The sequence below is a fragment of the Anopheles arabiensis genome, chromosome 2 (assembly GCF_016920715.1).
Source record: "Anopheles arabiensis isolate DONGOLA chromosome 2, AaraD3, whole genome shotgun sequence".
NCBI classification, from domain to species: Eukaryota; Metazoa; Arthropoda; class Insecta; order Diptera; family Culicidae; genus Anopheles; species Anopheles arabiensis.
The window spans coordinates 13,793,625-13,810,084 of record NC_053517.1 but is presented as its reverse complement, the minus strand read 5'-3'; the positions used below and the strand labels follow the sequence as shown (position 1 = coordinate 13,810,084).

The 16,460-nt window shown below is 49.1% G+C and overlaps 1 protein-coding gene across 1 annotated transcript; it reads right to left on the bottom strand.

The window, feature by feature from the left end:
* Window positions 1-74: 74 nt before the first annotated feature.
* On the bottom strand, window positions 75-3,675 carry LOC120896034. Its single transcript, XM_040299843.1, has 3 exons — window positions 3,284-3,675; window positions 2,762-3,142; window positions 75-2,678 (listed from the first exon to the last, which is right to left on the bottom strand). Exons 1-3 carry the CDS (start codon window positions 3,385-3,387, stop codon window positions 257-259), a joined length of 2,907 nt encoding a protein of 968 aa, XP_040155777.1. The 5' UTR covers window positions 3,388-3,675; the 3' UTR covers window positions 75-256.
* Between the last annotated feature and the right edge of the window lie 12,785 nt (window positions 3,676-16,460).

Below are 16,460 nucleotides of genomic sequence, written 5' to 3'. Positions count from 1 at the left end.
TAAGACAACCAACCCTTACGTTATAATGCTTAATTTCAGTAATCAAAAGGGAACGAAAATGAAACCGTACACGGTTTATGTTCACAGCAGTTATTTTTATTTCAATGTAAAAAAAATTGCAATACCAAAAAAAAGCGAAACACGTATAACTTTACAATCACACCTCGGTGCGCAGAAGAATTTCTCTCTGCTGGCAGCACTGATATTTTTACCTATCTACTTAACCTAAACTTGTCTTTCCTTTTCTTCTCCTCTCTTAGGCAGTGGGCAGGGTTCCGTTGTGGCTGAGTTCATGCGTAAATTTGCTAATGTTCAGCAGGCTTGCTCTGCCGGTGGCAGTTGACTTGGTTGAGGTATAGTGGCTGCTGCCGGCAAGCGAGGCCGGTGAGGAGGGTAGCGCTTTGCTCGCGAAGCTGGCAGTATTAGCGAAGGGTGTGCACACCCCTGCAGCAGCAGTAGTAGTAGTAGTGTTATGGCTAAACTGATGATGGTAGGATGGCGTTTTGGACTGTTGGGGCGGGAAAATGTGTCGAGCGGCCATGTGCGCCGTAATGGCGGAGCCGGTCGCTATAGACCCATTGCCGATGGTGGAGGTGCGGGCAAGTTTGGGGAAAAAGAGTCCCGATCCTTCCATCGTCGTGAAACCACCAGCAGCAGCAGCAGCACCTCCTTGCGCGGGCCCCATTCTACCGTCGATTGCTGCGGTCGGTTGTTGCAGCGCACTGTTGAAGAGGTTTTGCTCGCTAAACAGTGAGCGCTGGTGCTGGGAGGATGATGTCGCCTTGCTGCCAAATATGGACGCTCCTCCGGTGATGTTGTTCCACTCGAAGACGGACGCCGACGATGGGACTGGTGAGGGTTGTTCGCTGCGGGGCTGGGAAGCGATATGCTGCGACAGCAGCTCATCGGATGGCATTTCGACGTTCGCCGCACTGTCCACCTCGGTCGGAGTGTTACGGCGCGTAGTGCCGGCCTGCGATTCGAACCCAGAGCTCTGGGATGAGGTGCGCGACATATGGGTCAGCTGACCACCGAAGGGGCCACCGATACCACCCCCGCCGTTACCACCCGTCCATAGTGTGTCTTTGGCGTAGCCTTTAAATGGTTCGGGCGCACGGAACACGCGTGCCCGATGATGCAGCGATCCAGCTGATGGCAGCATCACGCGCTCATCGTATTCCGGCTCGTGCAGTGACTTCTTCGCAAAAGGGTTAGTGGTGCCACTGAGCGATACACGGCTGCCCAGCACTGATGCCGAATTTAACGACACACGCCCGCTGATCGATAGCCGATCGATATCGTCCGGGATGAGTTGACTGGGGTGGTCCTCCTCTTCCTGCTGGTTAATTGTGCTCATCGAGTAGTGGAACTGGTTGTTGGCCGGTCCCGAGAAGCGGGAGTGATTTCGCCGGTGCGTTAAGCCGTGTGATACCGTTTGAAAGTTGTCCACCGAAAAGGATGGTGTTTTCAGCAGCGAATGGGCTGATGAGGGGTGATGGTTAGACGACGGGACGATGGTTCTGCCGCTAAACACCGACTCCTTATCGGCTGGTCCAATGCTGCTGCTGCGATGGTCCGTGCAGGCAGCAACGTTGAACAGAGAGCCACTAATTTTGCTGCCACAGCCTAGCGGAGGCGATCCGTCCGCCATCAGGAACGGATTGGTGGTCGAGAACGACATACCCGAAGGGCTACCGGATTTTGTTGTATCGAGCGATTTGCCGCTCATATCACCACCGCCCGCTATGGTGCGGTGAAGCAAAGGGGGGCTTTTGCTACCGAACGAGCCATGACCTTGACCCGGTCCGGTGAATGAGGTGTCCCGCTCACCGGCGGCGCTTGTTTCTGCGTCGGAGTAGTCGCTTTCCTTGCACTGCTGGGAGTAGATTTTGTGGAAGCTAGAATTGAGATTGCCGGCCGGCACATCGCTGCGTATTAAACGCTGTCCTAGGCAGCTGAGCGATACTAAGAGGGCTCCAGAAGTTAGCAGAAAGGCTATTGTCGGTGCATTTTTCGCCTCCGCAAACACTACTGCACAATCGACGGCACAGAGCACTACGATCAGCAGCTGTTTGACGATCGTTCGCTGACTGCCCAGCGAGGCTAGCAGTGCGGCCAGCGCTACTATCGCAGCGTTCAGCAGTGCAGGAGAGCTGCGCTCCTGTGGCACCTGTGTCGATAGCGATTCCAGGTAGTGGGCGGACGTTTGTACCACCGATTTGGGCACGTACTGGAGAAATATTTCATACCCAATCGTTTCGAAACGCTCCGTCGTTTGCTGCACGCTCGGCTCGGCTAGCACTCGGTCAGCCAGGTTCCAGAACAGCTCGCGTATTGCCATACCGTACGATAGGGCCATGTTAAAGGCGGAAAGTATTGCAGCCGGACAGTGCAGCATCAGCTCGGCAACGGTCCAGCCCGAGTCGGCAAAGTGGTGCTGCAGCTTCACCGCCAGCAGTCCCGTGATGGCCCAGACGCACACCTTCGCCCAGCGTTGCCGCTTCTGGTGGGCCAGCTGCTTCCCCGACGCCCGAATGTGCATGTCGAGCGCGGTCAAACTTTTGCTACCGATCTGGGCCAGCTTCGAGCCGAGTATGTTGCGCTTCACATCGTTCAGCGTACGCTTCAACACGCGTTCGCATCTGCCGCACAGTTTGTATGCCTGTTCCAGCTGTTTGCTGTTGGGTTTTTTGGAAAGAAAGATTCATATATGAATATTTTGGCTTATATAGTGGCCACACAACACGCCTCTTTTTCTTACCGATATTCTTCCACCTCAGCATCATAGTTATCCTCATTTTCCGGCACGAACGATGCGAGTTGATGTATTTTCAGCTCCTGGTTGCGATTGCACCCGAAGCACAGTCCGTTGCTGGTGGGCTGGGGGCGTCCACTGCCGGCAACTGACCGGACGGTGGAACTATCCCATTTATCATCGTCGGTGACGTTTGCGGGATGGTGATAGTGGTAGTTGTTCAGCCGCTGCTGGTACTGTTCCGGGATCTCCCGGTTGTAGTCACCGTCAGCGCTAAACCCATTGTACTGCTTGCACGCCGGGCAGACGAACGAGTTGGATTGCTCGTACGGCACGTGCGTATCGTGATTGCAGAACCAACAGTTTACCTTTGCCGGGAAGCGTCTCCTACGGCGGGGAAGAAGAAAGCGTGTGTGAGAAGGTACCGATAATTAACCCCTAATGTAAACAATAGCTAATGAAGGGAACAAAAACGAGAAGAACATAGAGAAGAAAACAAAAAAAACCATCTCCTAGGCCGTGCAGTACCTGACGTTTAAGTACAGATTAACGAACGTAACGATCGACACGAAGCAGATCACAACCAAGGGCACCACGATCGTGCCCAGCATGATTAGAAAGTTCGCGCCCATTTTCTTTGCGGCAGGGCAGGACCCCTTCCCTTTCCCTGTTCGGCTTTTCCGGGGTCCACGGGTTTAGAGCACGAGACACACACACACGGTACCACTCGTGCGGAACACTGTTTCGATAGTCGTTTCAATCGCTTGTATCCATTCTCCGTTTGCCTGTGTCTGGTAACAGTTTATATGCAATGTGTTTTTATTTATTCAAAGCTGGGTTTACGGGGACCTTTTTCACGCACGTTTTGGAGCAAATTCGACCGCAAATCCCAAGCACAAGCAAAGTGTCAAAATTGTTGACATTTGAATTTGCCGGCATAGCGGAACAAGGTGCATAGAGTCGTCGACGTAAGAATTGCGTGAAGTCGACATTGCAGTGTGATTTGAATGGGACGTTTGAATTTATGGTAACGGTTTGACTTTTGTTTCGTTTGATGTAATTTGCATATTTAATCTATTGCTAATGGTAGATTGTGAATGCGTTTCTGCAAAATGAACATAGAATGTGACAGAAATGTGATAATCAATAATAGGAAATATACACAAAAAGTTGGTATTTTTGTTCCCTGCACAAAGTTTTACCATATTTGGTTGCCGTTAGATAAAGACACCCGCCGATTGACGCACATCGGCGCCGAGTCAACGTCAAACGAATGAAACAAAAAGAACGAGCTCGAGTCGGGCGTACAGAGCCAATGCAGGATCGAACAGAATGTGTGTTATAAACCATCTTCCGTGTACGGTAGCGTGGCTTAATTATTTAAATCATGTGGAGGGAAACATTTTACCGATGGAACAGGAAGCACAAGCACACAATGCTGCTGAGACTAACCGCTTCGCACGATACATAATTATAGCTATCTTCGCATCAGAATTGTTGTCGATGTGGTACGGATACACCTCGTATGTCCAGAGCGTCGCAGATTCTACACCAACTGGGAGCAACCAAACAATGTAAAATCGTTTGACATTAATCCCTCCCGGCAGCCGGTAATATCCACCCTGAACCGGTAATGGCTAACGATGTAAGCTAGCAACGGTCAATCCCCTGTCTCCCCTGCCTCCCACACTGTCCATCGATCGGCTGCGAAACGTGATTGTGGCGCGGTATTGAGATCGCCAGCGAATCGTACAAGATCGCATGCACTCTCGGAAGCTGCCCGTGCGTGAAGATGTAGAAGGATGTATTTTTAGAGCGCGGGGTACAACGGATATAGGATCTCCTCCGCCCATCTTTGCGGCCGTGATGCCCCTCGGTGGCGTGGGCAGACATTATTTCGTCGTAAACAAAGCTATTTAACTAACCGTTGTTGGGACTCTGGTCCCCAATGTCAAGCTATAGCTGTACTACAAATAATCTCGCTGTCTCTTCCTCGGTAAAGGGGGTTTGTCTCGCTCGTGATCCTCAGCTATGTGTGCAGTAAAATGTATAAGAACAACAGCACCAGCTGAAAAAGAAGCTCCTCACAGCGCTACGGACGGACCGTGCGTGCCGGCACGATCATGCTCGTGCGCGGGCCCGTCTGTTATATCACCCATCGGTGGCGGTGTAACGTCTCCTTATCCTGCTCTTCGTGATTGCCTTTTTCATGCCATACATACGTTCTCCTCGTCATCCTTGTCAAGCCTGCAAGCTGACGCGCGTTCCGTTATCCATGCCCTGTTCCGGTGCACAAAACCCTGACATTGGGAAATGGCGATCGCGGAACAACTGCTGCTGCCGCTGCCTGCTCCTCCATCCCAGATGTGAATGCATGCACATTGACCCACAAATGCGTGTAGGATGCCGTCCTTGTCGACATATTAACAAGGAATGTTGTCGAGAACGGATAAAAAACAGCTCCAGCCTGCTTCGGTGGTGCGGATGTCCATGAAAAAGCTTACGCTTTTCTTACACTACAGGATGTCACTTGTTATGACCCACGCCACCCGGGGGAGGGGATGGGGTACTTTACGATCATTCTTTACACGAGGGCGAGGGCGTTGGTCGACTAAGGCGAGCGCTTGTTTTACGGTGTAAATTATTCTACCGCACAAAACAAAAAGCCCCCAACCGCCGGTCCGAAGAAGATCACACAGTGGCACCTTGGGGTGGCGGCATTCTTGGTGCAGCGACGTCAATCAATCCCACATTGGAGGGGCCTTATCCCACCGCGCCAGAATGTCCCTTGAGCTACTTGTGTTCCCTTTCCATTTTGCTTGTAAAGTCAACAAACCCATCGTACGATCATTTTCCCTGCCTTGCCGTTGCCTTTTTATTTGCCGTTGTTGTGGGAGGAGGCGGCCACCAAAGGGGGTAAACGGAAAGAAAAAAGGAAAACCATCTGTCGCCACCGTGTAGTCCGCGTAGTCCGTAAGAAAGCTCGTGCCTATTTTTACCTACCTGGCACGTCGTGGCCCTTGGCACAGGCCCACACAGACAACGGCCACGCTGTCGCCAAAAAAAAAAAAACAACAACAACAACCAACCAAAACAGAATACTGCAACACCAGATCAAACCGACCATCGGGGCAACGGGGGGGACACTCGCACACACACACATAGGATGGTTAGACATGCAGTGCAGGCGAGATGTTATTTTTAACCATGTTTAACAACACCACAACGACAGCAACGGGTGGTCGGGTACGAACGGGAGTTGGTTTGAGGTCGGTGGAGGAATGGCATGCAGGGCAAAACAATCCGGTATTCGGGTAATTTGGATTGAAGATCGTGATTGTTGCGACAAAATGCCTTTGGGCCTACGTCTGTAACATGCCCGCGATAATGTAATCACGCGCACAATCACATACAAACAGAATTAAATAAAAAAAAAAAAAACGTTAATTTGGGTGACATACGCACGCTTGATAGTAATTGAACAGGACACGGCATGCGTAAATGATGTTCCGCATTTGCGCAAAGCTGTCGCGTGTTTCGCGTGAATCGCATCGTTCGCGCGGGGTAACGGCTGCACCGGGTTGGCGCGTACAATTGATTTGCGTCAGCACGAGATGTGCGAGATGATAAATTGCTTCTTTTTGAGGTGTGGCATGATCTAGGTTGGAGCTAGCATTGTAAGTAGTAAGCGATTATTAAGATTGAAAATGGATTGACAAAGAAAAGCGCAAACGCACTGGATGTTTATTGAAAAAATGGAACAGATTGCAATGTACAGGACAGTTAAGCATAGCAGAAGTCTGTGGCTAAGAAAAATAACAAAGTATAGTAACTCTGGAAAAGGTCCAGTAGATTTGTGGTAATTATACAGTCCCTAAGAAACTTTGTTACGATATGACGACTATTTTTATAGGTCTAGTAAAAAAAGTAAGCAAATTTTACACTCAACGTCACAACAAAGCGAAGATGACAAAGCGAAGATCGCACTGGGTGTGTGTGTCTCTGTGTGACCGTGCCGCTTGATCTGCTTAATCACTGCTGTATCGTAGTCATTGCTCACCGCGTGCTAACACACACCCAACCCGATGACGCGCTTGAACCACCCCGCGCTTGAACCAACCCCTTCCGGTGGCCTATCAAAACCGTTGTCTCGATCGAGCTGCTGCTGGCGCCAGTCGATCGAAGCCGCATTCGACACACACACACACAGCTGCCATCGCTGCTGATTTCTGGTCACTCGGCTGTGTGCGAGTGTGCATGTAAAATTCTCACGAGTCAAGGACGACAACCCGGTTGCGGAGGCAGCAGCGCCGGCCCGCCCACGTGCAGCCACAGTTGGGTGCAATTAAAATGTCTCCTTTTTCCTCCCCCTCTCTTGTCACATTGACATGGCATGGGGGGGGGGGGGGGAGGGGATGAGGGATTGGTGTAAATATTTATGAAATGGCGGAAGTTTATTGGCAGAGCACGAGAGATGAAGCGACCCGGCCGGTCTGGCCGCCTTTCCTTTTCAAGGCAGCAGAGAAACGGTAATGTTGGGGGGAAACAGGGAAGAGCAGACTGGTAGACATTCCTTCTGGTGAAGGTTTATCGCCGCTCTGTCCAGCATGATTTATAAGGTGCTTCCTGAATCCGTTTGGCCACACTGTTTCCTTGGTCCGGGAGAGGGAGGAGGAAAGAGAGAGAAAGGATTAGAGGATTATCTGTGACTATTACTGTCTACTACGGTGAAGCACCGGAAGTGGCCATCTTTTAAATCCCCTTAATCAGGTGGTCATCTAACATGGTCGCGGCGGAGTGTGATGCAACAGGAAATGGGAGTTTTTACCGGAGCTTACTGTTCAAGAGCCTACCACAATTTTTGCTGAATAGTTGATAGAAACACTTGCGACTACCACACACATACACACACGAACACAATCATAAAGTGCACGGGTTGCGCAACGAGGCGCAGGCCGGCGCAATTTGCAGTTACGCGTCATCGTCTCCAGTGGTTTTTTTTTACTGCCCATATCGTGCATATAAGTGTTGAACACATCGCAGGGCCGTCTGTTGACACTGCACTTTATTTGCCCTAATCGTATTTGCAGCTGACAGTTGCAGCCGGTTCCAGCACAACCAGGCGATATTGCACAATCTTGCATCTAAGTGTGATCTTAAGGGCACTTTCTGAGGCAATATCACAGTAGATGGCAAAGCGTCATCTCTGATGATTGGCGATTTGATTGAACTTACTGCGACAGTTAAAACTCGCTCTTGTCTTCGGCGCACCACAGAGCTCAGGGGATCAGCTGAAGAGAAGTCCACATCCTAGACAAACTGGTTCCAGGTGGTTCATTCCAGTGCATTCTTGATCCTCTGTCCCCCGTCTTCTTAAACGGATTTTGTAACTTCTTGGGTAGTACTACTCTCTGCCAAACCGGTCTGTGATTCCACGTACAGCAGAGGTCAATCACACACACACACCCACCCACCCATTGGGAATTCCAATCTTTCGTACAAAGCCCTGTTTTGTCCAGCCCAAAGGAATCTGCTCATACCGGAATGAGCCGTAGTGAGAGCCGGTGGTTCACGTAACTGGCTAGAACCGGTTGCTGCAACAGTAACCCACTCATCACCTCCTCCCCCATTAGCAATGCATTTTGTGTGCGCTCGTGCCCGTCCAGTCATCGATCCCTTGCCCAGTGCTCTGATCGTGCAGGGGTTTTTATTTATTGAAACTTAAGGAAGTAACACCACGCTGTGACGCAGTGCAACCACTCAACCAATGGACGAGCCGGTTCCAATACTATAGCCATGTGCTTTGTTGCACAAGGCAATTGCAATTGAGGAATGAACTGTCTAAAAAAACCTGTAAATACATTTTAAAAATACGAATCTTCAAGTTTGTAACCAGATAGAACGGGTTACAGATACAGATACCCCCGTTGGGATGGGTTAAAAAGAGCCCGTAATTGTAATTGGGACCTAAAACACAACGCTCCTCCGCTTTATGGTAATGGTGGAAATTTTCCATAACTACCACTACCACTTCTACCCTACTCGTTACGTGTCCACACGGTAAAATCTCGCATACGTGTCCCGCCAGAACGATAAAACACCGCGCCACAGTTGCAGTATAGAGAGGGGGGAGGGGGGGCGCAACACCATTTTACAACGGTGCAATATTCCGTTGTGCTCCCCGGGGGATGGGGGAAGGGCTAGAAGTGCTTAGTAAACACTGCTCTCCATCGAACCGGTTTCAAAATAAAAGCAAAAAAAAAACAGCACCACTCAAAGGGAAACTCATTCTAGCTGTCACTCGATCAGCGATCGGGTCCCGGTACGGGCGCGGGGTATGTACGTACGCCTAAACGTGAAATGCAACTCTGCAGCTGCACTGGGCGAACCTACCGCTGCCGTCGCAAGGAATGGTGAATTCCCCTCGTTTCGCTAGACGTTTCGTTCGGTTGGAGAGCGCGGACGACCCGTGTGACCGCCGAGCGGGCGCTAGAGTGGCGCACACGTGTGTGACGCTCGTGTGATATGGGGTCTCGGGTCCTCGATTCTAGCCGGCCCTTTGTAGGGGCCAGTATTTGGGGGGGGAGGGGGGGGGTGGTCGTTCCGAGGTGTTTGGTGGGATATATTTCATAACATTGCAAGATCCATTTAATCAGAGGTTTTGCTTTACACCGTGTGCACGGCATTAGTTGCACCCCCATCTCCCCTGCTTGTGTGTCGAGGGGTTGCGCGGGAGTGGTTTGAGATTATAAAGCCAATGTGAGCCAATGTACTGGATATTTCTGGATCGCTGGAAATACAACTGAATGGCGCCATTTGTCTCCATGTAACCTGGCATTAAAGTGCCTGAGGCTGGACGGAGTCATTGCATATTGCTAAAGGTACACATGGAAAATACCCACAAGGGCAATAAAATCAAGCTATAAAGGCACAGCTTGCACGTGTGTGTGTGTGTGTGCGGATGTTTATATTGAAATTAGTTAAAATATGACTGAAAAATGCATTTTTCTAAAAGGGTTCACAATAGAGGTGTGCCCCAAGAACCAGAACTGTACGATTCATTCAATACTTTCTAATCTACGTTCGTCTAATCAACGTTCATCGATTCTTTATAAATCAAAATGTACTGAGTTTGTTATGAAAATAACAACCTACCCCTTCGAAATATAGAAAGTTTTAGTACACCAGGTCGTTCATTTCCTCCCATACAAATATGAACGTGAACCTTAATAGGATGACGTTCATGAAAAGAACGTCCTACCAACCAATCGTAATAAAGATCATCCTGGTTTGCCTAATAATTTTCAAGATGTAATGCACTAATTATGTTCTAGTACTAGTACGCTCACGTCCCATCAAAATGAACCGAATTGCCCAAGCCTAGTTCACAATAGGGAACAAAGGCTCATCACCAAAACCCGGTTCCGTCAAGTAGGAGATGAATCATTGCAATGAGTAATTTGTGCAGTGATGATACTACAACCTAGACAGTAGCTTTACCCACCCACCAAAGGCTTTGTGTGTATGTGCAAATAAAACAATTCCTTCGGCTTGGTTTGATATGGGACCAAGAGTAAACCATCTTAACTCATCTGTCATCCTTGCTGACAGGTCTTGGGGCAAGGCGCACAAAAGGGAACCATCTGACAACAATACACAATCATGATGCAATCGTTAGCAATTATGGTGATAAGCGGATGATAAGACAACTGGAGCAAAATTCCTACTACCCCCTATTCTGTGCGATGACGTCGTGCAGGGAGTTTCCGATTGGGTGGAATTATGCGTAAGAAGTTCCCTCTTTTTTTCGAAATGCGTACAAGGAGGCTCAATTACAAATGCAGTAATGCATACGCGGGAAGCCCAAGGTCAAGTTCGCGGTACTGGCAATCGCAATACTTGGAAGGAAGGAGGATGATACGGGCAGTTTCGTATGTAGCTTGTACGTTGTGTCATAACACGCTTTGATTAGGACAGCTTTACAACTCTTGTATATTAGCCACGGGTTATCGTCAGCGGGGATAGCTGTGATTTACGCCACGCGGCTCGTTCTCTCTGCCGTGGGAATTCGATAAGGTGCTACATTTCGCTCCGTTATGGTGTTTGCTCCTTTTGAGTTGTGGCGTTGTGTGTCGTTTATTGGACATGCAATAACTGCTCTCTGATAAGCTACGATTTGATTTACAAGATACACGCACTCTTTCCATTTCCTTGTTCGCAACATGATTCATGGCTTAGTGTGCTTTAGTATACCATCACCGCGTAGTAGTGCATTGATTAGTCCCCCCAAACCAATCCGCCGTCGTCATTCATTCAACTGTGTCGATGAAGAGAAACTACGCAATTTGCGTGTATTGCAACGCAGTAGATCCTACAATCAATTAAGTGTGGGAAGCGCTCCATACCATTTCAAGCTCAATGGCAACCGCGTAGACTACTTTCGCCGAAACCAGTTCCAATCAAACTGCTGGCGACACAACCAATTGACGACGCCAGTCAGTGCACGAACGATCGTTCGCCTTCTGCCTTCATCGATTGATCATCTATGGCGCATGACCGTTCTGTGTTGTGTGTGTGTGTGTGGTTGGTTAATTGACCCGAAGACCACGGATCGTACCCGGTCCGGCGATCGCTCCAGACGCGTGCCGAGTCTTTCTAGCACCACATTTCAAGGGTTTGGAAGGCGGGATGCGTATAGTTGGACCGACAACACCATAGGGCACGCAAATTAACGAGAACCATTTTCGCCCGACGCGCCTGGGCGAATTGCTGTCCTCCAGCGTCGGTAATGGATTATGTTAGACGACTCCCCTCCCTTCTGGGGTAGTTTGTTGCTTTGCAACGCCATCATCACTGGCGATGGCCAACAACATAAACGATATCAATTGTGATCAATTGAGCCGGAATGGACATGATACGCAAAATATCTTCTACAAAGACGACACGGAATGCTCTCCGGACTATATAACTACTCACCCCGTGCGTCATTCGGAAATCTTCCCATCCGTTGGGGGATCTGCAGCGATCTGGAACGTTCGCAGACGAGTGCATCAAATCCGGCTGATTCATGCCGGCATTCAACCGGAATCGGAGGGAATGCTGCACTTATCCCTTGGGCGGAGAGGTTAGACAACTGACAGATACGGATCACGTGCATAGGTCTTGGACGGCGGAGGTCCATGTACAGTGAAGTCGAAGCGTAAACAATTCCCAACGCTGTATGCGGCCGTACACGCGATCCACGTGTGGTGTAGCAGGCGAGATACAAGTACGATCGCAGAATGTTACCACATTCATGGAATGGAATTTTTATTTTAAAAATAAACTGTAAACAATTACCCGATATCCGTTGAGCGAAGGCCGTTTGGGACGCTATCTTCTCTGCCGCGGTGTTATCGGGTTGACGCTGGACAACACATTTTTTGGGCTGCACGGGCCTTGTTGTTGATTGTTTGGTCTTGTTAGCAGGGGATTTGTTTACAGTGGCCAACGATTTCGACCTCGGCAGGTGGGCACACCCCGTCCAAAGGCACACTTTTGTGTGGGGTTGTAAATTGGGCAGTGTTATCGCAAACCATCAACACCTCATTGATGGTTGTGACAGCCGTTAACAGCTGGAGCTGGAATGAAGCGGTTATTTTTGGGGACAACTATTTGCGCTTTACGCTTTGCGCACACACTGCGCGAGCAAAGTGGAGATATCAGTCCGTACGATCCGTCCGTTTTATCATGTTTACGTATGGAAAAATACAACCATTCGACACGGTTGGAGTTATTTTTAGTGAGCAATGGTAATAAAACTGATCAAAATCATATCGAGTCTCAGCAATCCGGACAAATAAAGCCATAACTTCAGTAGCATTTAGTTCAGAATTGTATCTGAAGCTAGAATTAATTTACCGGCCATTACCGCTCATTGCACTGAGCAGCTTCATTGAACTGCAAGCGCAACATTGGGTTTATCTTGGGCATTTGTTTGTTCTTCTGTAACACGTGTACTTCGAATAGATGTACTCCATGTACCGGTTAAAACTGACTTTGTCGTTATCAGACTCCCTCTCCCTCGTGTACTTAAGGCAGGGCAGGGAAGTTCCTCTGCCCTTTTATGTTACTCATACTGCCATCATTGACCTTCAAACCTCCTTCGGCAGAGGCAATCAGTGCGGCGCAGCAAACGATATGTCTCTCGTGCACGACACCACCATTGGTATCACATTCCGGCTAACGTATCATTTCGTCGGTTCAAATAACAAGGGATTGCATTCCAACAATGCCCTCTCCCCTACAAAAACCCCGTACCGCACGCCGTGCGTACGAGCGCGTACTGCGTAGAAGAAGGGTAGCCGGGCCATCCCTTTCCAGGGTCATCTTTCCTATTTTCCGTTTCGCCCACTGACACACATCGGTAAACATACGAAAACGGTTCGCCCGCCTGCCTGATTGCTGCCCTGTAACGCATAGACACACACACACGCAGAGGCACTCAAGCACACCACGTTTTTATGCGCCTCCAGATGATCCACATTCGAGGTCAGACGGGGCCGGATTGGTCCGGTATAGTATGGCGACGTCTTGACCGCTTACCGCGCCACAGCACCATCGTCATCGTCTTTAATGACACATACTGCGGCTGGTGTTGGGGGAGATGGTGTACATTTTCTTGCCATTACTGGCGGTTGCTAAAAATAGCAACAAAATTGTTGCAACGACACTGCTGCATACAGAGTGCATGCAGTGCGGCGCGGTGCGTCCAGTAGACCACCTTGCAGTTCGCCCGCTTTCGACACCCTACGCCCTGCAGTTTTAGTGGTCGTCGCCACCGACCACTCGAGAAGCTTCGGGCCGCGTCTGCTCATTATGTCGTTCCATCGGGTGGTGGTGGTGAGTGAGAATTTGAAAAAAATAAAGGAAACAAAGCCCACATTTGTTGCGGCCTACGCCATCAAGTCAGAGCTCCCGTAGGTGTGTGGCGATGGGTCTTGATTTACGGGATACGGTAATTGCTACGCAAAAGGGAGGGAGAATCCCGTGGGTAGCGATGGAGCCTAATGGATCTATAAATATACATATAGCCGTACAACTAATCTCTAATTATTTTTCTTACCATTACTCCACAGCAACAATGCTATCTACGCGTCTTCTACATTCTTCAAGCATGTTGCTTAGAATATCGACCCTGCCTGCCTGAGGGTATGCAACGCGTTTATGGAATTTTCCGCACGCCGTAGCTTGAAATGCCCCACTCTGCCCCGGTGTCTCGGTTTTACTATTATCATTCCTTTATATTTTAAAAAAAGTACACGCTACAAGTTGCATTCTAGTATGCGCACATGTACGTTGTAGTCTTACGCCGACCCCTCGTGGAGTAGTTGTATCGATTCGTTTCATCGTGGGATGCCGCGTGATTTCCGCTCAGTTTCCGAAGCTTTGAAGCAGAGTCGCTCAGCCGGCAGGGGTTTTAGAAAAGAAGCCCCATTTACCCCAGAGTGACAGTTGGCAGTTTAATTTCTGGCCATTATTTCGTGCGCACACACCACCACCCGTTGCACGTGGTGTGGGAATTATCGTGTTTTCGTGACTGTTTTGCTTACCCGGCAGCGTAACCTGGGGCTCGCCTACTAAGCCGGTCGGATGAGAGTGCCGGTACAGGTTAGGTACACCCATCAATCAAAGAATGCGTACTATCTCTCACAGTGTCAATCGCAGTGTGCTCTACAGCCCCCAGTGGGCTATAATTAGTATGGCTTTAGGCGACGAAAGGAAACAAACTGAAATAGAAGAACGAGTGGTAGAGGGATAGAGAGGATAACTACGGAGTCTTTGGAGGAGGGGTAGTACAGTACACCTGTCATTTCAATTGCCGGTTAAAGGCCAATGACAGCACCTGACGTGTAGTGGGGGGGATTATTATGCAAGCGTTCTCGTGGGGGCGCGCGGGCGCACACACTTTCTACGTTCTACGGGAGCATACGCATAAACATCCCTAATGATTGGGGTGGATATTTTCTCTCTCTCTCTCTCGCTCTATGTCATACATTTCTTGCTCTAGTAATGCGCAAATCAACTCGTGACGCCGGGGCGTCGGTTGATCGGTCGCACATCTTTGTAAACAACGCGCACAGCACACGTGTGCCAAAAAAAAACACCGCGATCTCGTGAATTATGTTTGTTAAAATGGCATGACACGGAGGTGTGTCTCGGGTTTGCTAATTAAAGTGTTTTTTTTTTTGCAAGTCAAATGATGCCATAAGCAGTGCGAATCGAGTTAGAAAAGCGATGATAATTCGCTTAATTTTCATCTCGCCATTCCATTTGCTTTGAAATGATGCTTGACTGTGACTGCGAGCCATCAACATAGTAATAATGGGGTATAAAATGGATAAAAATATGATAAAAATACTACATTCAGTGTGATGATTAGGATGTACCAAGATGAAAGGGTTAGCAACAAGTGGGCGGCTTTAATATTCAGCACCCACGCGCTGTCCTCTCTCACTCTCAGCACGTACACAGTACGCATAATTTTCAACCTGTTGCCCACACGCCTTTCTAACAAACAATCGCACAGTGCACTGTGCTTCATCTCTCTTAACACTCTTGCGCTTGCCGCGAAGAAGCGAAGAAAGCGGTTTTGTGCCGTGCCTGTTTTGACAGAGCAGCCTTTGCAACAGAAGCAGCAGCAGCAGCACCAAAATGTCAGTTAGATAATGTGCACAGCTCGTTAGAAACCGTGCTGCTACGCGGAAAAAGGATCTACCCTTACCACACACGCGCGGCGTTTTTTTTCTTTTGCCATAAACGGCACACATTTGCATTCATAATTTTGCCACTCACTCCGCCATCAATGTGGCGGTGAAACTCGTTTCGTTGCGTTTGCTGCCATAGCTCAACCTACTTCGGCGAGTTCTTGTACGACTGGGGCCGTTCAACCGCGCACCATGTCCGGCTGAAGCAAACGGAACCGGTTCGTCGGTTCGTCGTTTGACCAGTCGTTCGCCTGCACGAGAGGGCTCGTCCCCGGGTAATGATTTTCTAAAACCGAAAATCCGGTTCTAACGTTTTGGATCTCCTTTTACTTGCTTTTGCTGGTGGCGAACGTTGGATCGTTCGTGCTAGTGAAGCAACTTATTCCAAGAGTTGTGTATCTTAGAGTAGTGTGCCCCATCCAGGCGTAGCAAATTGGAATGTGAAGGTAAAAAGTAGCACGCCCCCTCGGTTTGCATCGAACGGCAAGGGAGCCAGCTAGGAGCTAAAATTCAGCTAGAATGGCAAATGAGACCGCGTGCTTGTTTGGTAGCACCCGGGAGCAGATGATTTGCACCCGGAAGTGGAAGGAGTCGTGCGAAATGGAGTCGGTTGTTTTATAGGCTGTGAAAACAACATTCGACATCTCGACAAATTCCGACAGAATAAGGACCTAAAGAATTGACTAAAAGCAAAGCAATTTGGTTGTACAATTTTTTTTTAAATTTCGCTCGCACTCAACGAATGCATTAGTCGTGGGCGAGTGGTCCCGGGAGCATGTAAAACGTTCTAATTAAAATACCATTACTATGTAGCATCACTCCTACTAATGAGCAAAACAGTTTACTACCTCTGCAATTACCCCTTTCCCATCCACGAGTCGTCACGAGTTACAAGTGGGTTTTGGGTTTTGGGGACGGGTAACACACTGAGCGGAAGTAGGACTAGTTTAGTAGGATGT